Source organism: Mus caroli, chromosome 14, assembly GCF_900094665.2.
Source record: "Mus caroli chromosome 14, CAROLI_EIJ_v1.1, whole genome shotgun sequence".
Taxonomy (NCBI): Eukaryota; Metazoa; Chordata; class Mammalia; order Rodentia; family Muridae; genus Mus; species Mus caroli.
Genome location: NC_034583.1, coordinates 5,016,295 through 5,039,872, shown reverse-complemented (window position 1 = coordinate 5,039,872; position 23,578 = coordinate 5,016,295). Strand labels below are relative to the sequence as shown.

Genomic DNA, 23,578 nt, shown 5'->3' with positions numbered 1-23,578 from the left:
GTGTTGGCCTCCAGTAGCCTTCCTCTCATTCTCCCCGGCCTGGGAAGTCATGCGACAACACAGTTTGTGTCAAGTAGCAGTAGACAGTATCTGATAAGGCTGTGAGAGGCCTTGCTCACATTAAAATGAATGAACTTGGCTGTCAGGCCCTGGGGAATTGTTTCAGTGACTTAACTGCCTTACTAGTTCCTGCTTTCAGCCACAGATCTCAGACTGTGACTTCAAGTGAGATATTGCTAGGGCTCATTTCTCTTGATGTACAAACCCTTATTTTCCCAGCCGTGTTTGTATTTTCATATGTATTCTACTCGATAATGTGAAACCAATATGGATTAAAATCCAAATGGAAATCCCTTTTATACATATATAGTATAAAGTGTTTTAAATTCAGTTTTATTGTGAGTTAGAGCTATGAAATACCATCCTCTAGTCATTATGAAATAAAGGCATTATAATGGGGGGGTGGTGGTACCACGTGCTAAAGTCTCAAGTGCCATTCCATTCTTATAGTTTCTAACTCTTGACTTCCTTCCCACACAGGAAGACGTGCTGGTCCACGCTTACCCTACTGCAGTAACAGATCCCTTCTAACTGGGGTCATAGTATGGCTTTCAGGCTATGAAAAGAACTCATGCTAAAAAGAAACTACTAGGGCTAGTTAACAAGACAGATTACTACCGAGAAGGAGGTAAATGACCTCTCATCATCTGCTGTACTAGAGCATCTCTAGGCCAAGCTGCTAATACAAACGTCTCCGGGCAGGCCCAACCTCTCTGCTATGAATTCTACTCTGAAATATTCGTCAGATGCACAAGTCCAAAATCTCATTTCTTCAAAACACCCTGATTGCCACAAAGGAGAAGAAACAGTGAAGCCAGGAGAAAAAACCTGCAGAGAGAACCAACTGGCCAATCCGCCACAGCTACTAAACTGGGACTGGATACCTGGGGAACAGGACAAAGGAAACCGAGACGAACATCTCTGTATCAGGAGCACTGAAGGGCTATATAGAAATGTCCATAGAAATCTTCTCTTGCTGGGTTTCCTCAATGGGCGGAGCTATGGGTTCCTCAGCAGCAGGCAATTTCTGCACTGCATGCTTACTGACGTATTTACAGCATCTGCGGTGGAGCTGAGGCTTTGTCAGTGTGGCTGACTGACATAATAATAGATCCCACTCCTGCTATGCTCCGTCTTATTCAATACATAGAGCAGGTAATTTAATGATAACATGTGGCAGTACAGTTAAGCTGCGGCTTTTTTATTTTAATCTAAGTTAATTAGAATGTTATTAAATAATGAATTCATTTTTTAATTTATTTATTACATTATTTTAATACAGAGACAGGAAGATTGATGCCATTTTAAAAGATGAACAGCCCAGGGGGAAAAAAAAGGACTGAGATACCATATCACCAAGAAATTAATTACATATTTTGTTAGGGGGAGATGATAGCTTTCTTTTCAGTAGAAGTGATAGTCCCCCCCCCACACACACACACACAAAAGCCACTTAGAGCACATACACAAAATGACCCTGAAATACAAGCTTCTCTAGGTTTGTTATCTTAAGCTGCTGTTAGGTGAGTTTCAGACCCCAAAGGCATAGAACTGCAGCTCTTAGCAAATCGATTTACTAATCCACCCAGGAGTCTATCAATCCTGAAGCCAATCTTTCTACCTATCACCAAAAACCAGGGTTCCAGACCCATGCATAAGAACATTAGATGTGTCAAGTAAATTGAAGTTCCTATTCAAATCCCTGTTCACTGCCAGTTCTGATTGCAACTTTCGCCATTTGTGCCATAATCTACTTACACTGAACAAAGCCTGCTGGGTAAATCCTGCTGAACTTTCCACTTTTTCCTGAGTCAGTATACACAAGCATTGATTGTGCTATTCAATTATGACAGGGAGAAGTGGCCATTCACGTAGGTGCTGATGTCTAGTGCCCTCCTCACTGAAAGATCTTCACCTGTTATTATTATCTAGGTTTGCTAAATCTATCATGGAAGATCCTTCATGTGTTCAGTTGATAGGAGTAAGAACAGGGCTCTAATCCTTTATTTAAAAAAAAAATTACAGTATGTCATCTAAGAACCCACGGCTCTATATTTGGCATAGAGGTCCCAGAAATTAAAACAGTACAAGTGTTCCCAGCATATAGGATGCTGCTCACACACACAGTTAAGCGTGGAAGCTTTTACTGGGAAGTTTTTGTTTGTTTGCTGTTTTGAGACAGACTCTCATTGTGTAAGGCCTGGCCGGCCTGGAACTTGCTATATAAGCCAGGCTGGCCAACACAACGAATGTAGAGAATGTGCTGTCCACAGAACAATGCACCTTGGCTTTTCCAACAGAAGTTGTCAGACACCCTGACTGAGGCTGGCTTATATCCCTGCATACCACAAGCACCATCAGTGGGGAATACTGTCCCTTTTACCTTCACAACATATGTGTGCCTGTCTCCAGATCACCAGCGCTAAACCCAGATATACGATCTACTTAGCTGGGTGCTATTAACAGCGACCAAGGGAAGTGGCAGAGTGACAACCGATGATGGAGAGCCAAAATAAATTCTGTGGCATCAACATCACAGAAGCAGAAACAACAACATTTACACATGGCCTTTTATGTGACACTCCACAATGCACTGTAATAATTCCCATAAAAACTCCCACCAGATAAGCCATTAGCGCTGGATGTCAATTCACAGAAGGGGAAAGATGTTAAAGAGTTGTCCAGACTCACACTCTTGTCAAGCAGTGCAGCCTTATCTGTTTGTAATAACCACCCAGTAAAACCCCAGATGCTGTCCTGGGCCCTCCCTGCCTGGGTGCAGGTAGCTCTGTGCCCCCAATGAAAGACTCTATCTACTAGTAAAGGGGGGCTTAGAAATTATGTATGGCATGCTGACATTTCTATATGCTTTCAAGAAAAACATACTCCCTTTAATTCACGTTAGATACGCATTTGTTAATAAAAAAGACCATAAAGGGTTTGAAAAATTTATGTTCTCACATGGCCACTTTTCTATTCATTTGTGACTACAAAAGAAGGTCTCAGAATGACAGTTCAGAATCTCTGGAAGTCATAAGGCTAGTTCTGAGCACACTCACGTTGGTGGTGTCTGGTCTCTCTCACATCACTGAAGCAATGCAAGTATGTCTCAGCATCAGCCAGGCACTCTGTGATCAATGAAAGAAGACCCTAAAGGCAGACTAGACTATTAGTCTCCTTCACTGGTGTGAATCAGATCTACTTTAGGCTCTATGGAGATTTCCGTCACAATGACCTCGCTCAGCTCAGGTTAGTCTTGAATGAAAAATGGAAATAGCAGATAGTAATTAATAGATGCCTTAGTAGAATTAAAAAAAATAATTAAAGAACAACATATATACACTGCTCTGAGTCAAAACAGTCAAAACTCAATTGTTATTTGCTAGGTAGGCGCTTTTAGCATTCATTACTTGTTTGTTTGTTTGTTTGTTTGAGACAGATTCAGACTCTGTAGCTCTAGTTGTCCTGGAAACATGGCTCTGTAGTCTGAGAGTGAGCTCCTGGTCCTGTCTCACCTCTTGAATGTTTGATAGTACAATATAAACTACCATGTCTAGGTACTGTCTTAATTTCCAAAACTTGTGTTTGTGGAATATACCCTGATATTCTGACATACGGATATCACTGTGAAATGACTACAAGCAAATTAACAAAACTGTCACTTCTCTTACCATTTTTCTTGGTTGGAACATTTTAAAATGTACACTCTAAAGACTTTGGTGTTGTTGTGGCAGAGCCAAGTGATAGTTGGTCACTGATTATGCACCACCCTCCCAAACAAAAACTGCAACAAAATAAAACAAACAAGTAACAACAATAAATTAGCAAAATCAACAAGGCAGCCAGCATAAAACCAAGTCCACTTTCTCAAACATTTCAGTTGTTACTGTGCCCTACACCAGATTTAAACTTTCTCTCTATTACCTGTGACACCGGAGTCTTGTCTCCAGAGGACCTGGACTCAGGACTAGAACATGCACTGTCCTGGGTACCACACGACAAGCTGGAACTAGATTCCTCAGTATGATCAGCTTTTGTAAGACCTCTTCCCACTAAGGCTGCTGGTTTTGTCTGCTGTGTGCTATTGTGATAAAACTGATGGAAATCTTGCAGTGGAAAGGGTTTTTTGGTTTTCTTTATTACCTTACAGGTTACAGTCCATGATTGAGGGGTCCCAAGGCAGGAATCTGAAGCAGAAATCATGGAAAAATGCTGCTGAGTGGCATACTTCTAGGCACACATTTAGCTCTACTATCTTTAAACAGCTCAGACCTAGGGATGGTATTGCCCACAGCGGGCAATCAAGAAAATGCCCCACAGATGTATCTATAGGCCACTCTAATAGAGACAGTTTGTTAACTGAACATTGTTCTTCCCAGGTACGTCTAGTTGACAAAGATTAGCCATTGCATATGCCTAAGACAAAGTTGCTTTGTTTTAAGAAAAGCTCCTCAAATCTGTTAAGATGTCCAGTGCAGTCTATTCTGACAATTAGCTCAGGAAATAAGGCAAGCCCACAAGCTATTAGAAATAAAACCCTTGTATCTACTGAGATAACACCTGCTGTCCTTGGTCCATATCCTCACTCATAAAAAATATTGGGCCTCCTTCCCACGGAGTGCCCACACTGTGCCTGAACACAGAGGAATAGTCATGAAGCTAAACTCTGTATACCATAGAAACACTATCTAGTGAGCTCTACAAAGGCATTCCATACAGCTCTAACATCCTGAACTACAGTCTTAGGTTGGGTCTTTTTTAGATTGGTTTTCGAAAGGGGAGAGAGATCTCAGCTGAAATGGTGGAAGTTACAGTACTTCTAAGATTCCCTTAAATAATTCAGGAACTGTCCTACTGGAAAGAAAGAGGTGTGGGTTCCACAGTCTATAAACCTTTTGATCATTTGAATCCAGCCCCTACTCTGATTGTGACACTGGAGTAACCTCTGGAAATAGTGTCCCAAGTACAGTGCACAGGAACAGTATGCCCATGAAGGTTCAGGAAAAACCAAACACTAGTGCTTTCCCCTTCACTTTTCATTAATGAGAAATGGGTGGGGGTGCATTAACTCTGAATCTAGAATTTGGGGCCTTTAATCTTGGCTATGCTAATAAAGATGGGAAGACCTGCTGCTCACTGTGGACAGCACTGCTCCCTATTCTGGGATCCTGGGCCCTAAAAGGGAAGGGAGCCAAGTTCAAGCGTTCATTGCCCGCTGCTTTCTGACCACCCTTCTTGGCTCCTGCTGCCTGTCTTCCTTGTAACAATGAACTGAAGTTAGGAACTGCGATCTCCAATAAACCATGCATCCCTGAGTTGGTTTTATCAGAGGATATTTTATCATAGCAACAGGAAAGGTAGCCAGGACACTAAAATTTTACATTTTTTTTCTTTCCTGCTTCCTTCTTGTTTGTTTTGAGGAAGATGTCATAGGGTTACGATTCTCATAATGAAACACCATGACCGACTTGGGATAAAGGGTTTATTGTTCTTACAGTTCTCTATTACAGGTCATCTCTGAAGGAAGCCAGGATAGGAACTCCAGCAGGGAAGGGATCTGGAAGCGAGAACTGATGTCACAGGAGTGCTGCTTACGGGCTTGCTCTCCATGGCTTGTCCAGCCTGCTGTCTTACAGAACCCAGAACCACCAGTCCAGGGGTAGCACCACCCACAATAGGCTGGGCCCTCCCTCCACCAATCACCAATGAGGAAAATGCCCTACAGGCTTGTCTGCCTACAGTCTGATCTTATGGAGGCATTTTCTAAATTGGGGTTCCTTCCTCTCAGAGGACCTCAGCTTGTGCCAAGCTGACATGGGCTCAAACTCCCAAATTCTCCTACCCTTGCCAAGCAAGTGCATAAATGACCCCACAGGCCCCTCGAGTTTCATTTACAAGATAAACAATGCTTGCTTCCTTTTGGTGTAACTTCTCAGTACTATTAACTTTCCTTCTATTGGGTTTTGCAAGCTTAGACCTCAAATGCATTGTACATTTTGGTGATTTGACATGTCCAAGGGCTTTGTACCAGGTCTGGTGCCAAGTGAAACCATAGGAAGGCATAGACTGCAAGCACATGAGGTGGAGCTAAGCAGAGGGAGCTGAAGCTTCCTGACCCTCCCAGGGAGGGCACCTTCAAAGACAAGCAGGGTGCCATTCTCGTGGCTTTTGCTCAAGTTCCTGAAAGAAATGGCTAATCTCAGTCTAAAATTCCCACAGGCACACACTTTAATTCTACGACAGTAATTGCTCATGTACATATTAATAGCTCTCAAAAACCTGGACCTCACCGACTAATTGGAACAATCTGTCTTGATGCATAGATGTGATGGTGGTTAATAGAAGAGCCATGCTCTGGAAGAACAGGTTTCTGGAAGAACAGGTTTCTAAAAGAACACTTTCTGGGCTACAGGACTAGCCCCACCTCGAAGCAGGAGGCAAGTGGATGAATGTGCTTGCTAGGGAATAACTAATTTATTTGGGGCTTTCTCATCTTTCATATACGAGGCAGGTTGGAGGGAGGGTTTGCTTCTTTAAGCATCTTTTAAATGAATGAATTAAAAAATTCCACTCTCAGGAATTAGATTCTTGCTTTCCAAACCAGGGAGCCTACAAGTAGATGCTACGATAAGAAAATGTTATTTTCTTAGTAGGTACTATTGCTTATCCTGCTATGGGATACCTTATGGGAACCAAGATGCAGAAACCTACAGACAGTCCTCTTGGCCCCCAAAGTATACATGCAGCTGGTACAGATATTGGAGGGAGTTAATAAACAAGTAAACAAATCAATAAGTAATTTCAGAAAGTGATGGGTATAGCAAAGGAAGCACACAACAGGAAAGAAAGCAGCAGGGCTGAGAGGAGAGGGCACGCGATGCTGTGAGTGGGAGAAATGCCAGCCACGAGCAACACAGCAGGCGGAGAACACTCAACCACCGAAAAAGGCAAAGTGGAGAAGACTCTTAGATGGGGAGAGGGAACAGGAGTCTGGTGATGTCGGATCTCGGAGGTAAGGAGAGGGTTTTTTGGATTTATTTACGATATAGCTGGAAACTAACAATCGAAGGTTTGAAAGCAAAAGAGACAATGTGGTGCTTCAGGGACAGGGAATACAGTTCATCCAGGAAAATGTTCCTATGGGAGCTTTAAAGCCGGAGTTCCAGCCTAGAGCTGAAGTAAAAAGCCAGGTGAGGTGGCTCACCACTGAACCCCAGCACGGTGGCGCAAAGACAGCCAGACAACCCACTGTAATTGGCATACAGTAACAGACCATGTTGAAAAGAAAACCAAGGTGTCCTCTAGGAGTGGTGATGCACCCCTTTAATGCAGCATTTGGGAGGGAGGCAGAAGCAGGAGGATCTCTAGCTAAGAGGTTGGTCTACTTGAGTGAATTCCAGGCCAGCTGGGCTACATAGTAAGACTGTCTCAAAATTAAAAACAAAACAAACAAACAAACAAAAAAAAAACAACAAAAGAACAAGGTTCTTCTACAAGATCCACATGCAGTGAGCACACACATAGGCACAGCTGCCTGATAAGAGAAAGAATGACAATAAATCAAATAAATCTTTACAAAGAGAGACACAGAGACTCAAGATGAGCCAGCTCATGTGAGGATGAGACTAAAACAATGACATGAACTCACACTGTCCCTGAAGATTGAACAATGTGATAACAGATTCCCTTCTAATAAACCACTGTAGGCAGGGTATGTACTTGCCACACTTAAGATGCCAAACATTCTGGCTTCTCCTACCAGCTTCTCAAGGGCAGATTTGGGGCTCTTTGCACAGCATGGATGTTATGTCCATCATGGAAAGGACTACACTGCACACCAAGAGCTGCCCAAGGACCAAACAGACTTGCAGCATGCTTGATAACAAATGCCTTGAGTTTTCATACCCTCACTGGATTAAAACGTTTGAGGAAATCCACCTTAAGTTGGGTGTTGAAAAGATGCTTCAGAACAAGCCAGGTCCAGCTCCACATAGTGCAAGTCTATCAACTTAAATCTACACTGAAAACGGAGCTTCTTTTATTAATGCTAGGTTTAACAGCCACTTCTCTGTGCTCTGCTGTTCTTCAGCATATCACATTTATTATGCAATGAAAACTGGAATGTGAATACTATATCATCAGACATTTTAAAGATTTTTTTCCCTTAAAAGACCTAAGGGCTATATTGGGCAGTTATTCATGATTTTCTCCTTAATTTTTTCCTATTTAAAAAAAAATCAAGAAATACAAACTTTATCACCCAAATGAGCATTGCTATCCTGCCTCCCCAGACGTGGGTGTATTTACTTCTCAACAAGTCAGAACTGGCTACTCCCATTCCCCTACCTCTGTTCCAAGCTGTAATCTCTGGGGAAGTAGAAACCTCAACTTCTCAACAAGCTCGGGCATTCAGGGGTCTTACTTTCCAGAGCAGCTAGGAATTCTTAAACTCTTACTGCTTCTCTGATGAGAGCCACATATCAACAGCTTCGCATCTCGTCTGTGCTACAAGGCCAGAGGTTGGTTCCCTTGGGAAGATGACTGTTTCCTGAGTCATGGCCCTTTTGTCCTCTATTCTGAGGATGCAAAACTCCAAGCTGTACCACAAATATTCCAGGCACACACCTACCTTAGGACCTAGAGAAGTAAAATTCCCAAGATGGGACTCTGTCCCATAAGAGATGGGGAAACCTCCAAAGGCACCAATACACTGAAGTCTAGAAACTAGAGAAGAGCACAATGCAGACACCCAAACCTTCCACACAGAGAACAAAGGGACGGGAGCTCCATCCTGAAGGTCCCAGAAGGTTCTCTTCCCGTACCACAGATATGCAAATATTCAGGCCTAGGGACCTGATTTGGAGCAGTCCTCAGTTAAATGGCTAAAGAAAAACCAATCAGGTCTCTGTGCTGGACTATTTTAGACACTGCCCACATTTACTGGTTATCAAACTATTAAGAGAAGAATACATCTAATAGGATTTTGTAAATATACTAGATCAAAGCTAACTTTTTACAGTAAAGATTTAAGACAAGGATGCAGGGCATATACACATAGTGTGTTTCACAACCAGTTACAGGATTTGAACCCACAGGCATCCTGTTGATACTTGAGATAAGAAGTGATAGAGAAAGAGAGTTGCAGAGGCAAACTCAATGGGAGAGGCAAACCCAGGGGTGACTGAGGACTGGAACTTTTGTTTATCCCAAGTCACTTGTGATCTTGGAATGCTAAATATTGACAGACAACTAAGAAATGTATCTGAAAGACTGGCTGTGCTACAGTAAAGCTGCCAGGCTTTAATGGAGAAAGTCAGATGTGAGAGGTATATGTCAATGGTAAGAGCTGGGGTTTACAAGTTATCCTCCACATTTTAATCTGAGTTTTAAAGTCCTGTCATTTAAAAAATGGTCAACAACTCAAGAGAGAACATTTCTTTCTTTTTGGTTTTTTTTTTTTACATACAATTCAGTTTTGCTGAATTTGTCTAGCTAGTGCTCATAGATTCCCATAGATGTTTCCAGAACACAGTCGTCTTTGAACACAGTGCCAGGCATACAATGCAGTTCGGAAGCCTTCAGAATGTCCTTCCTGTCCTTTTCAGGGATGCTGTGAATTTCTCTGCCAGGGATTTAAAGGAGTAAGAGCAAATAGACTTTCTTTCAAACTTGACTTCTTTCTATTCCTTATAAATCTTTCTGACTGTCCCTCCCTTCTGAAAGGCGGTGGCACTAAAGAAGGAGCTAAAGGCTTTAGATTTAAGGTAGCTTGAAACCTTTGTGCTCCAGTTTTGACAGGACACAATAAAAGGGAGTGTTGGGGGGTGTGAGCCTCAAGCCAGTAAATCCTCTGGACTTGAACTCACAATCCACGTGACCAGGCTGCCTGAGGTCTCGGCCATTAGAGCAGAAAGGTCTTGCCAGCCAGCTTTATTTGAGTTCTTCAGGTTGGAAAAGGATTCTGAAAAGAACGAGCTCAGAGTTCTAGCAATAAACATTACAAAGGGGAAAAAGAGAGAAAAACCAGAAAGCATATGAAGAAATAAATTGTGATACATGCAGCTGAAGTATCTATGATAAAGACAGTATACCCCAAGATGAAACAGAAGATCTGTAAAAACCTATTGGTATTTTAACATACTTTAATGTTCAGAGTTAAGAGTGAGTATACGAGGCCTGAGACCATGCTAAATGGTTACTACAGTGAAACAATCACTTATCTGATACATCATACAGGAGTAACTTACCCGAGAGATCACACAGATACCAACCTGCATTCACCCCTAGTGGTTCAGCAGCTACAGCATAATCGTTTAGGAGGCATCTCACTATGACCTGGAGTAGTTAGGCTGTGAATTAGACCCTTCAAGTTGTTCATCCTACATCATTAGTTACTTTATTTACTTTGACCTCTTTTGTTCTTATTAAAAGAGCAAACATGACAGAAACCCCTCTTGAATAACTTCCATTAGTTTCTTGTTAACTCTAAATCTAACTCCATTATTATGGTCTGGAGCCTGTAAGCCTCCATGTTTCCACATTGGAGGCATAACTTGCACATGGCTAGTGAGCACATGAGATACGAATGTGGTTTGTCCAGACAGAACTAAGCTGTTCATGAATTGGCCAGTGAGATGGCTCTGTAGGTAATGAACCTTGCTGCCAAGCCTGGTGAGCTGAGTGTAAACCCAGGGACCCACATGGCAGAAGGAGCATGGTTCTCTCAAGTTGTCCTCAGACCTCTACCCACATGCTCTGGCAGTGTGCTCCACCTACCATAAAAAAAATTAATAAGAAAAATTGAGTTTCAAAGATTTAGTATTAAAAACAGAATGCAAGAGATCTCAGTCATAACTTTTTATAGTTGGTTTTATGTTGGAATAATATTAGGGCAAATATAACAGATTATTAAAATCAATAAAATTATAGTAGCTTTTATGATAAATAATAATAAAATAATCTGTATAAAATAAATGGTTTGATGTAAATCAAACTACCTGTTTCTCCTTATCTCTTTTAGTGTGCATTATAAAAACTCTGAAGAGTAATGTGTGGTTCCTCTGACATTTGCTCTAAGCTGGTGCAGCTCTCATGGGCTAGACAGAACTGGTCAGCCTAGGTACACACTAAGACATTCTCAACAGATATTGTACCATTTATATGGTCTCTCTGGTTCATCTGCGACCATTAGAAGCCCCTCTGCTTTCCTATTATACTATAGATGAAGAATCCAACAGTATTTCTTGGATAATTTTAAAAACTGACCAAAGCAATGTCAAAAGAGAAAGAGAGAAAGGGGGGGAGGGGAGGGGAATCATGCATCAAATATAAACAAGCATGGCCTACATTTCCCAGACTCCTGAGCTGAGGCACATCTCAATCTGTGGGTCTTAACCCTGTGGGGGGTAGGGTAGCCCTTCAGACTTCTTTTACATCAGATATTGTGATTCACAACAGTACCAAATTTATAGTATGAAGTAGCAATAAAGATAATTTCGTGGTTGGGGTCACCCCAACATGAGGAACTGTATTAAAGGGTGGCAGCATTGGGAAGGTTGAGAACCACAGCTCTTAAGCATCAATATGGGTCAAACCTCTCAGTGTTACATGAGTTCAGGCATTCTGAGATTAAGATGGGCATGGAACTAGAGCTTCCCTACAGCCCAATATGGAATCAAATGAAGAAACATCTGAAATTTCTCAACACACACAGTATTCATTACATTTGTTTATAACATGATTTCTCCACACCCATCATACACTACATTCCCAGTCTTCTCCATGGCTGTCTGAAGGCCCTGGGTCACCAGGCTTCTTCTTGAAGTAGGACTCCAATTCTACTAGGTCTACTGGTCTAGTTTTCAAGGTTTGTCATGTCCTTGGTTAAAAGTCTCAAAATGGGTCAGCTACTAGCAACATGGGACAACATGTGGGTGACACATCTCCCAGCAGCCCTCAGCCTAGTCCACATCTAAGGATGGCTGTTGACTGCACAGGGAACAGGTTCCTTCCCTTCACGAAACCTCTGTAACAACCCACATCAACGGAACCACTGAGAAGACTCCTATATATGACAGACAAAGGACAGCTAAGCCCAAGGGAACACTAGACTTTTAAATAGACTCTTTATGGTAACAAAGTCAACATCTAAGTTTCAGGAAGACCCATGGACATTTGACAGACGTCACTTCAGAGCAAATAACCAACAGACACCAGGAAAGCATAGAAGTAGCCCTACAGTACCCTCAACATCCAACAGAAAGGCAAGCAAGACAATGGACTCCGTAAAGAAAGTTTGTTTCAGAAGGATTCTAAGGATTTTGTTGTATATAGAAAAGTGGGGGATGGGTTGGGGGGGAGATAGCATTATCATTAACAGAACATGGTTCAGTACCCCTTCAGGGATGTTCTCTCTGGTGACAAATCAAGATGCTACCAAGTTCATAAGGACCTTAAACAAGTAGTTCTGAATAAGCAAGGTGCCAGTATGATTTTCAAGATGACAGAAATGTCAAAACAGTCCTTGTGTCCTCTGAGGACATATGGACATTTGAACTGTCAACCAGAGAGTAGAAATACTTAAACCAGCATTTCCAAAAGGAAAGGAAATACTGCCATACTAATAAAGGAAAAGGGTAATTCTCATATAAGTTTAAAAAGATACTGTGTTAGGGGCCAGTGAAATGACTCTGTGGGTAAAGGCTCTTGCCTTGGCCAAGCTTGACAACCTGAGATAAAACACTAAAGATTTACATGGTCAAAGAGAGAAACTAGTCCTGCAAGTTGCCTTCTGACTTCCACGTGTGCTCTAAACACACACACCAAATGAAAGAAAAATTTTAAACAGATATTGTTAAATAAAGCTGAACTGATTTCTCCTTTATTATTTATTGTTGCTATACAAAGTGATAGCCATCATTGTGGCATTTTCATACATACATACACACATACATAAGTGAGCAGTTTAATTTTTAAAGTGGAAGATGCTTCAAATCCCTTAATATACTAGAATATGGCATAAACCTTTATGAAGGCATGCCTGTGCTTAAATTTATCCTCAGCAGAATGCAGAAAGGAGTGGAGCTAACATTAAGACCACATCAAACTATGGAGGCCAGAGATCAAAGTGGGACATGTGCAGATGCTCTGACAATTATTTGAGCTGTAAAGACACTACCATGCATGCAGTGGGTGGAGAGGGTGATACCATGGGTCAGTTGTGCTCGGGCTTAGCAGACGGAAGGTGGACGTGGAACTCCTGAGCCGGAACCTAGGGGTCATAGCACACACTATCTTGCCAGAGAGAGGCAGAGGGACTCCAAGGCAGATGCAAGATGTGTTTCATCAAAGGGAAGCTGTGGGTCTTGCTCTGTGTGGGCAGGCAGGCTGTGAGCAGATAGGGCTCTCCTGGGCACGGCTGGGGAAAGAGGGAGAAAAGGCAGATACAAGGCCAAACAGAATATGGGAGAAGGAAACACGAAAAGAAGTCAGCCGAGAACTGGACAGTCCCTCACCCTGACCCAGAATGTTCATAGCATACTGTCAGAAGAGGTTCAGAAAAACACCAAAAGACATTCAGTCTTGCAGACAGAAAAACAGTCAATATGTTGCGTCAGGGCTACAGTGACCAGGACTCTCTGTAATAAAACAATGAAGCCATACATGGGACACAAGAACCACCTGATGGCACAGTTCTCCAAGATCAAAAGGGATCTTGCTGCATTTATTTATTTATTTATTTATTTATTTGATAGAACTTATTTGGTGATGAAACCTGATGTGAAGAGACATGAAGCTATTTACAGACACACACAGGAGCCTTTCTTAAAAAAGATTGGAGATCCTAAAACATCTGGCCTCCAGAGTCTGAGATAACAAATTGTCACCCTGTAACATATGGTAATGTGTACATGAAACATAGTAAGAAGGAAGTCTTTGTTTCTCGGTACTTGCTAAGATGCCCTAACTAGAGCTGAAGCAAACCAGCTGTGAGTCTAGCTGGGAAGGGCACAGATAATCAATTTGGATCATTTAAGCTTATTGAAGACTTCAACTCATAAAAAGTCTGAATCAACAACTCCTGTAATCTCTTATTGTAATAAATACGATTTTAATTACCTCAGACAACAAGCACGCAATGAACCTCCACTTTAATGGAGCTCTCGGATGTTCTGTCTAGAGGTTTTCCTTTGAATTCACTCCAACTTCAATTATTAGTAGACATGTGCCATGATTCCATTCCTGTTTGTGTGTTAGGAACTGTCAGTTACAGAATCAACCACAGGCCAAGGAAGGAATATGGTACAAGGAAAGGAGAAACAGAAATTAACATTCTTAGGAGAACTGCAGAAGCAATGACGTCCAGAGCCACAAAACAAAGACTGAGCCATTCTAACACTACTGTCCCTTTCACCAGAATAGTTTGAATCTATACTACCTCACATAAGCAAAGTCCCCTTTGCCTATGACAACACTCATGGTGACACAATGTCACCAACCTTGGGACCTTTGCATAGTTCTGCTCTCACAGCAGGATCAGAGTCATCCCTTAATCTTTATCTCCATCACTATCTCCAAGATCCTTCCCCTCTTGGCACCATGTCCCTCTGCTTCGGAGTCCATCTATAACAACTGAAAGGGCACTATGGCTCAGCGATTGGTCGCCTGCAGTGTCACCTCCACAACACAAACATCTGGAGGCAGGCAAGTGGCTTCCAGTTCTACTTGTGTGTCACTAACATCTGTAAGGCAGAACATACAAAGAAACCGTCAGTCAGCAAGGAAACTGATGCAGGGCAGCAGAGCATACCCAAGGACGGGTCTGTCCTACAACAGGACACTGCAGTCACTCCTAATTACTTTTCTGAGTTTGATTTTACAGGAAAAAAGGGAAGAGAAGAGAAGAGAGGAGAGGAAGAGGAAGAGGAAGAGGAAGAGGAAGAGGAAGAGGAAGAGGAAAGGAAGGAAAAAGGAAGGAAGGAAAGAAAGAAAAATAGCTGGCTTTTGAAAAGCACTGACTTTGAGTGGACTGTATAGTGACTTTCTAGTTAACAATTAGACTGGCTCCAATCTACTATAAGTCCATATCTAGGATTTCAGCCAGGAAAATGGAGACAGGTCTAAACTGTGGATGCCTAAAAGGCATAGGTATTTTCAAAGGATTCATGGGAAGGAGCAAAATCTACAAGGTTGGCTTTGTTGCAGTTTACCCTCAGGGAGCAGGACCAGGTTCTGATCAGACACATGCTTAAAATTCAGCCTGCAGGGCAGAAGCCTGCCACAGTTGCTGAAATTATGGGGTTGAGCTATATGTCAAACCACAAGGTACATTGCTTTTGTAACCAACACAAGAGGCCACAGTTACTGCACAAGAAACAAAGTTCTCAGTATTTAAAGTGTTTATGGTTAGTGTCCCCAAGATGAAGGGGGCTTAATCCCACTAAATGCATGCTTTTCTTTTTGTTTTTTTTTTTTGCTCTGGCAGCTCACACATGTGACACTAGTGACATCTGTGGGCTGGATGGCTTCTTATACAGACGGTTATTACATACACTGGCACATTACCAGGATCCTGACCTCAACTAGAAACCAGTAGCATACCACTGGCAACAGTAACAATGGCCGCCAAACCATCAGAAAAGATGATTGTTGTTCTCGGAGAGGTCGTAGGGAGGGCGGTCCCATTGGTCCCACTCCACCAACCTCACTGACATCCTCAACAATGCCTCTTTCTAACTGCAATGGCAGGAATTAAGGTACACTGTGCCCATCCCTTTTGTTACCAGACTATTAAAACAATACCCTCCCCATGCTGGAATATGCTCAGGAACTACTTGCTGGGAGAAGGAAAAGGCTGGAACCTGGTGAACCAGAGAGGAAGTCTATTTCCCAAAAAGAGATTTCTCTGCAAGTAAGGTATGTATCTCCACTTGCGCAGTCCAGACAATCAAAAGTGTCACTGCTCAGAAACTAATCACCCTATTTCTTTTGATACAAGGGCTCCCATTGTCTGGAACCTTACCAATTAGGCTAAGCGGGCTACACAAGATGAGGACTTATATGTCAACATAGCTGGCTTTTTCACAAGGGTATGAGGGACCAAACTCAGGCTACACATACTGTATCAACTGAACCATCTCTACAGCTCTGCAGCTCCGAAGCTCCACAGTGGAAAAAGAGACTGAAACCTGGAAGGTGGTGGTGGGAGGGGCCGTAGATGAACCAGGACAGCTTAGCTAGGAGGTCTTCTTCCCTCTACTTGAGCATAAACTTCATGTCAGAACTCTGACAATGGACTTGATCAGGCCTCTTTGTTCTATTTCCCAATGGGGCTACACTTTATAAAATATATTTAATAGGCCTTTTGAGGACAAATGGCCCAGTCTACCTTGTTAGGGCTGCCAGAGCTTTGGCTCTGACCTTAACATTCTAATAACACAGAGTCACATTTATACATGGCACATACAAAAATGATACCGGGGATGCAGAGCTATTTTTCCACAATAAACTGAAACTTTTCTTGGAATATAATGTAGATACATGTTAGGTCTCAAAGAAACCCTGGACAAATGGTGAGCTGAGGTACTTGTTAACATATCAAAGAGGCTGGTACCTGTGGCTCCTCCCAGAACTTCTCACCTGTCCCTCACCAGAAAGCCCTCCCTCCCAGTGGATGGGCTTCATTTCTGGTCCCCAATTTCTCTTCCTTATATAATTCAGCCATTTTGGCTAAGTACCCTCCTGATCCACTGTACTCTTCTGTTCTCTGCCTCCTGGTCTCTGGGCTTACTCCTGGCCTCTTGTCTCCTAGTTCTCTCTCCTCTCCTTTTTCTCTCTTTGACTTCCTTTCTTTATCTCTGTTCCCTCCTCTTATGGCCCAGTTCAGCTTGCTGGCCATGCTCAGTCAGGATCCTTCCAGATGGCTCTGGCTGTTTCCTCCCTCCTGTCCACAATAAACCTTCTCCCGAACCCTTACCCAGGAGCAGTCAAGTCCTCGTGTTTCATTCCATATGAAATAAGCTGACTCTGAGATGCTCAGACAGGATTACCAGGAAGAGCTAGTGTAAATAAAGAACTTTAGTAAGGCAAGCTATCGCAAAGTTTTACATACACATTTGAGACAGAAGTGAGCAACTTTCATGTGCATATTTTACAGTTAAATTGGATCCAATTGCCTTTAATCCCTGCAACTTAAGTACCTCCAAATATACCACGAAGAACATCAACATGTTATCACAGTTTATGAAAGCAAGCTATGAACCAGCTGGGCATGAGGAATCAGCTTCACACAGGCAGGTTTACTCTATAATGCCATCCGAAAGCCAAGAACCCAAGCAGCTTGACCAGACAGTAAGCCTGGGCATCACCAGTACCACAGTGTATTAGTGTCATCTTTAAGCAATAGAAAAGTCAAAGAGCTTTCAAAACCCAAAGCTTCAAAGAAAACATAGGTCGCAGCTGTACACAGTGTGCGCATGATGAACCGCCCTCGAGGTAGAGGGTGTGATTGCACATGAAGAACAAGCCCCACCTCCCCATCCTGCTCCAGAGCACAGTTCTTTTGTTTTGAATAAGGAGGTTTCAGAGCAAAGCTGGTATTATACCAGCCCTTCAACCTGCACTGCCCATTGGAAGGGGAGGTGGGGTGAGACCAGAAGAGAAAGCCCACACCATGGAACTGTGATACTAGGAAGGAAATTTGCCATGTATAAATAAAGGTAAGACTTCTTAGAAGTGACGCATTCTATTTTCAGGGCAGGAGGGCCCATTAAGTTGAAACTCTCCTCGGACTCATATAATTAGTGTGACCAGGAGAGGGAGTCCTACAGACAAGGGTGTACAGGGGAGATTTGGCTGCTACAAATTAATTAAACAAATCATAGAAAACATCAATCACTTTTTCAGAGTAGTTACTTCTGGTGTCTCTAGGAACAGTATGTAAGAGAGAGATCTATCTCAGTGTAGGTGATACTATGATACATGTGAGCGTGTGTATAAATGCATGCAGATATGCATTCATGCATGTATATGTTTTCATCTACGGGTTTTGGTGTCTGATCCTTCAGGAAACTAGAGAATCCTTGTCAAGAGAAAATAAACTGTCCATAAGGCCAGTTCGGAAACACCACCCTGCCCCAACATGGTGTCTTGGGATTGCCTGTAAAGAAGTTCTTTGTGTTACCTTGTCTGATAGTGTAACTAGCCTTATCACCCGCTCTCTAGACAGAGGAAAAAGTGCGACAGCCAGCCCAAGCCCAAAAGATTTGAAGGAACAGGTCTTAGTAAGCTGCCCTGCCCCAGCTACCAGCACTAGGCCAGACATTACTGTACACAGTCCACACTTAAATGAGTAAGAACTGACTCTTGGGAACCTCACAAGCTCCTGTACCCAGGATCTCCAGACCTAATCACGTTTCCTCTTCTCTAATTACATTGTCTAGAACCTTTCAAATATCCATTGCAGCGAACTTGGGAGATGTGGGTGTGACTAAGGTCTATGAGCTATACCAGAAAGTCAATAATGAAGAGGGGTGTCCGGAGTCTCACAGGCAGCAACTTGTGATGGAAGCAGAGGTTGTCTGGTGCTACATCCACTCCAGTAGTGACACGCATGACAGGCCCCAAAAACCTGAGGCAGTCCTGAGGTGAGAAGTTCATGGAAACTTAGTCTCTTGGAAATTTGGCATTCCCATAGCTAGAATGCCCCAGATTTGTCCCTGCGATAGTGTGGAGGGTCTTGCATGCTTTCTTACAACATTTTACTGGGTAAGAGTTAGAAATCTCAGGGCAAGCTTAGCAAAGTATACTTAGAATCTTCATTATAATTATGTGTGGCAGACTACATTACTTATTAGTAGAACCCCCCCCCCCACACACACACACACAATCACTTAGGATAATAGCCAAGCTACTCTCATATGCAAGAATTTACAGTTATCTAGGAAGAAGGAAGCTTATGGTCTAAGAAGGAACTAGAGTAAAAACTTAGAACTATAGATAGCTGAGTTACACCCATACACAGGGATTTACAATGGCCTAGGGGGAAGGTGGACTATACAATAGACTAGAATTGGAACTATGGCAAGGGTGTGACCCTGACTTCTAAGATTAAGCTGACTTTAGGTGGGGCTGCTTTTGATCCCAATTGTTAACATTGATTTTATCCCAGCTGGTTTCCATTAGCTTTTAAATAGGCACTCCCACTGTTTTGTTGTCAAAGTAATTTTGCATCAGAAAACTTCAATGTACCTTGAATGCCCTTAATGTATCACTTAATTTCTTTGTTTCCTGTAATATAAAACTGACTTTGACAAAATTACATTCAGATATCACATTCCCTTGTGTTCATATTTGTCACCCCCTTCTCACCAATTCCTTGCCCGCCTATAACCACCGGAACCCCGTTTTACTGCAGATCGAGGACCCAATTGAGGTTCATCTGCAGCAGTCTGGTAGCAGTGAGGCTGTCTGCAGGATCTACATAATCTCCACACAGAGGTAGTGCAGGAAGGAACAGACAGGCAGAGCGGCGCATGGAACTTTCGGCACACTGCTGGGGTAAAAGCTTCACACATTCTTGGATCTAAATGGTCTGTGTCGTGAGAGTACAGGCGGAAATGCTGAGGCAGAAAGACTGTCCCATTGAGCTCAAAAGCACTCCACAGCAGAGATACCAGTGCCTGTTCCAACTTACATGAGTTCTCACCCAAGGGTCATAAACAGGCTGAAAGAGCTAGGTAATATACCTAATGCTGTATACGTCATACATACATGTGAAATACATGTATTTTCATTATGAAGAGGGTCCCAAACATTTATCAGACTATCAAAGCAGGACACAAATTGAGAAACATTTGTTGCTGAAAATGATATTCTGTTATCTGATTCCTGTGGTTAGAACAGCCCAGCATTCCCTAGGGACTACCTGCATATCTAGTGAGATCGGCCACAAGCCAGTCAGGCTTAGCATATAGGCATCAAGCCAATCAGCACGTGTTATCCCAACAGAATAAAACTAAAACACACTTAGAAAGCAAAAGGGGCTCACAATACATGTCATATGCCAGGTGACACTAATGAAGGTATGGTTTCGACAGGACTCCTTTGTCAATTCTATACATCAGTACCATGGCCTTCTGGTTGCCAGCCTGGCTTTGTGAAAAGATGGCCTCACAATGCTTGAGGAATGAAACAGTGTTACCATCAGTTCTAAGAAAAGATGACAGTGGCTCATACCATCAATAGTCACATCCTGCTGGAAGGGACCAAAACCCAAAACAAACTCTTCAAAGAAGGTCACACCTCAGAGAAGATTCTGAGACTTCTTTCCATATCACCAGCCTTTTCATTTTCTAAAGAGTGACAAGAAAGTCTTCTAAGCATCACATAAAATGTCACCATCACAGAAAAGAGGGTGCTAGAAGCAGATTGAAAAGAGAGACTGTGTCAAAGGGAATGAAGGATCCCTAAGCAGGCAAGTTAGAGTGCTTTAGGACTCTCCTCTATAGCAAAGAAGAGACTTGTGGGAAGCTCTCTGTTGTGCTTGCCACAGAGGGTTTCCTGAGAAGAATGCAGGGAATGTCCATCTAGCCTGCATAATGACTGAGGTAAGGACACAGCCTCCAACAAGAAGAATCCCAGGGATCCCCAGTTTCTCTCACCTCCACAGGAAACCTCCGGCCATTGATGCTATGCTCTGAGCCAGCGGAGCCATTGCTGTGGCCCCAGTGAAACTCCACCTTCTCAGCTTTGAATCTGCCAGGCAGTCCAGCACCACTCACAAAATAATCGTCTTTCAGCAGGATGGCAACTGTCAAATGGGAAGGAAGGGAAGGAAAGAAAAGTGAGTTTCAAACACAAACGTAAGTTTTGTTGTTTTGTTTTTGTTCATTGATTCTTTTAGTCAAGTTTATGATTACCAAGGTGTGGATCACTTTCTCACATTCCTATAAGACAGGTCAAAACCAGTGGTTTCAGTAAATAAGGTGGTGCTATAGAAGGCTCCTGGAGCACTAATTGGTTCTTGTTATATAGCGCTATCCTCTGAGCCTTACAGCCACCTTCATCACAATGGCTGTGACTGCTTACAAGAGACTCCAGAAGTTGGGTTTGTAGGCCACTGGGGAAGAAGAGGGAGGGGAGGATTATTGGACTTCATGATCCCAGCCTATCCTTTCTGAGTCAGCAACCTGTACGTCATTCAGTCCTAATGACGCATGGCACCCTGGTCTCAAAAGGTACTAGAACACAGTGAATTCAAGAGTAACTGAAGTGGGAATTACAGCTGTGCACAGCTGTGGGAAGTCACCATGTAGACATGTGGAGGTCGCTCACATTCCTTCAAGTCACCAATCCCCATGCTTTGTAAATGAGACTACTAAATGCCCCAATTCCCCAATTTAGCCTCTTCTGGGATATATTTTGGTGTCCTTGAAGGGGTGGGGGGACAGAAATCTGGTTACATCTCCCTATTGTGGCAAAGAGTCACCACAATAGTTTTAAGACTGAGACATCCCATTTAATATATAGGAGAAAATGGAGATATTTCCAGAAAGCAAGACACTTCTGAAGCACTGGTTCTTGAAGCTGCCCCAGGATTCAAGAAACCAGATGAGAAACATACAATAAGCCACATGTGACAGGCATGTCTCTTTGACTAAAACAAAACAAAATAAAAACAAACAACAAGACAACAACAATAAAACCTTAGGCAACTGAGCACTAAAAAGGATTTGGAGTCTTGTTCTCTATTAAGGCAACAACAGTGAACAGCCAGCCAGAGCTGTGGACGGCCACTTTCATCATTACTTCCCATGCCCAGCAGTGCAGCGCACAACCTCATCAATAGTAATTCACGAAAATATTGGCCCATAATTCTATTTCCTCTCCTGCTTTCTTTAACTCCATGCATAAGAAAATTATGCTCAGATCATGACAACCCATCAAAACATCCACAACATAAAGACATCGACCAATTCAAAACCCAAATACTAAAAAAGTAGCTCTCTTCCTCCAACCCCAAGACCAGGAATTCAAGAATCATTTGGATTTCCATTCCAATAAAGCTTTAGTTTATGTGAGGGGAATGTGATTATCTAAATTCATACAAAAGTTTCTCTTTTAAACTGCTCCAGGCTCACTCTCCTCTTTGTTCCCTCTAAAGTTGATTCATTCATTCAACAAATTCTTATTGGCTGCTAAATACATGGAAGCTGCCAATCGATACGCTGATTGGCTTAGGACCAAAGGCAAGCCTGTGTTGGAGAAGGGGAAGCACTCGGTTCTCATTGTCTCCTCTTCCTAAAAAGGTCCCAGTCACAGCCTTGCAGAGGAATCCTGCATGAGAATTAGGTCCGCATAAAAGATAGGGACTAGACTAATGACCCATTTCTGAAACAGGGCAATTAGTCTCAGTGCTTTGCTATGGAAAGGAAGCATTAGTGGGGAAAGAAGGAGCCCTGATCACATCAATCCCCCTTTATTGCATTCAAAAGGCACTTGTTCACCAACTTTTGAAAAATACACAGCAAACGTTCAATTACTGGGACAGTGCATTAAAGGATAAAATGAAGTAAAAGCAAGCGTTTCTTGTGCCAATTAAACAAGCTATGGCATTGCTCCAGTGCTGCTCTGTTTGGGGCATGCTTTAGAATAGAGGTCGGCACACTTTCCCTTTAATGGCCATTAGTAAATATTTTAGGATTTGAGAGCATTGAGCCTCTGGTGGAGACTTGGTAGGATAGAAGCAGAAAGAGACCATATGCAAATGAACAAATGAGACTACATTATACAAAAGCGTTATTTAACCACAATGAAACTTGGAACTCAATGGAATTTTTATGCATAATAAAGTATTATTCTTCTGATTGTGCACGTGTGTGTGTGTGTGTGTGTGTGTGTGTGTGTGTGTGTTCCCGTGAGCATGTGTATATACGGTGAGCATCAGTATAGAGGTCAGAGGTCCATGTCAGGTGTCTTCCTCAATAGCAGCCCTTTAGCTTATTTTGAGAGGAAGATCCTCTCACTGAACCTGGTGTTCTTTGATTGGCTGGGCTTGCAGGTCAGTGAGCCCTGAGTCCTCTTCCCTCAATCTCCCAGCACTGAGATGACAAGAAGGTACAATCTCACTCACCCTTTATACAGGTACTGGGAATCTAAAGTCAGGTCCTCACTCTTGTGAGGCAAACACTTTACCCAGTGAGACACTTCTCCAGCCGCCTTCTATGTTTTAGCCATTTGAAAATATTAAAACAGGTAGATGGCCTGCTACTACATGGAAGAATATTATCAAAATTATTACAAAGTTGAACACATATAAAGCTATGTACTCAAATTGATGGGTATAAAGCTATTATAAAATACTTTCTAAAGTGCTATACAACATCTCCATGTGCCTTTCAGGTCAGTGCAGAAACACACAGGCACCCCCCCCCCCCAGCAGTGTCTTAAGTGCTGTCGATTATTCTAGCTCGGTATGATTTCTACAGATGCAATCTTGCTTCAGAAGCATGGAAGCAAA

At 42.6% G+C, this 23,578-nt stretch overlaps 1 protein-coding gene across 6 annotated transcripts in view; it reads right to left on the bottom strand.

Annotated features, from left to right (window-relative positions):
* Positions 1 to 23,578, bottom strand: part of Ptprg (protein tyrosine phosphatase receptor type G) — a 681,254-nt gene that overhangs the window by 253,536 nt on the left and 404,140 nt on the right. For all 6 annotated transcript variants that reach the window (XM_021181278.2, XM_021181279.2, XM_029468960.1 and 3 more), the window contains one exon: positions 20,721 to 20,869. In XM_021181278.2, coding sequence (XP_021036937.1) covers positions 20,721 to 20,869 — 149 coding nt within the window. The remainder of the gene's footprint in view (positions 1 to 20,720; positions 20,870 to 23,578) is intronic.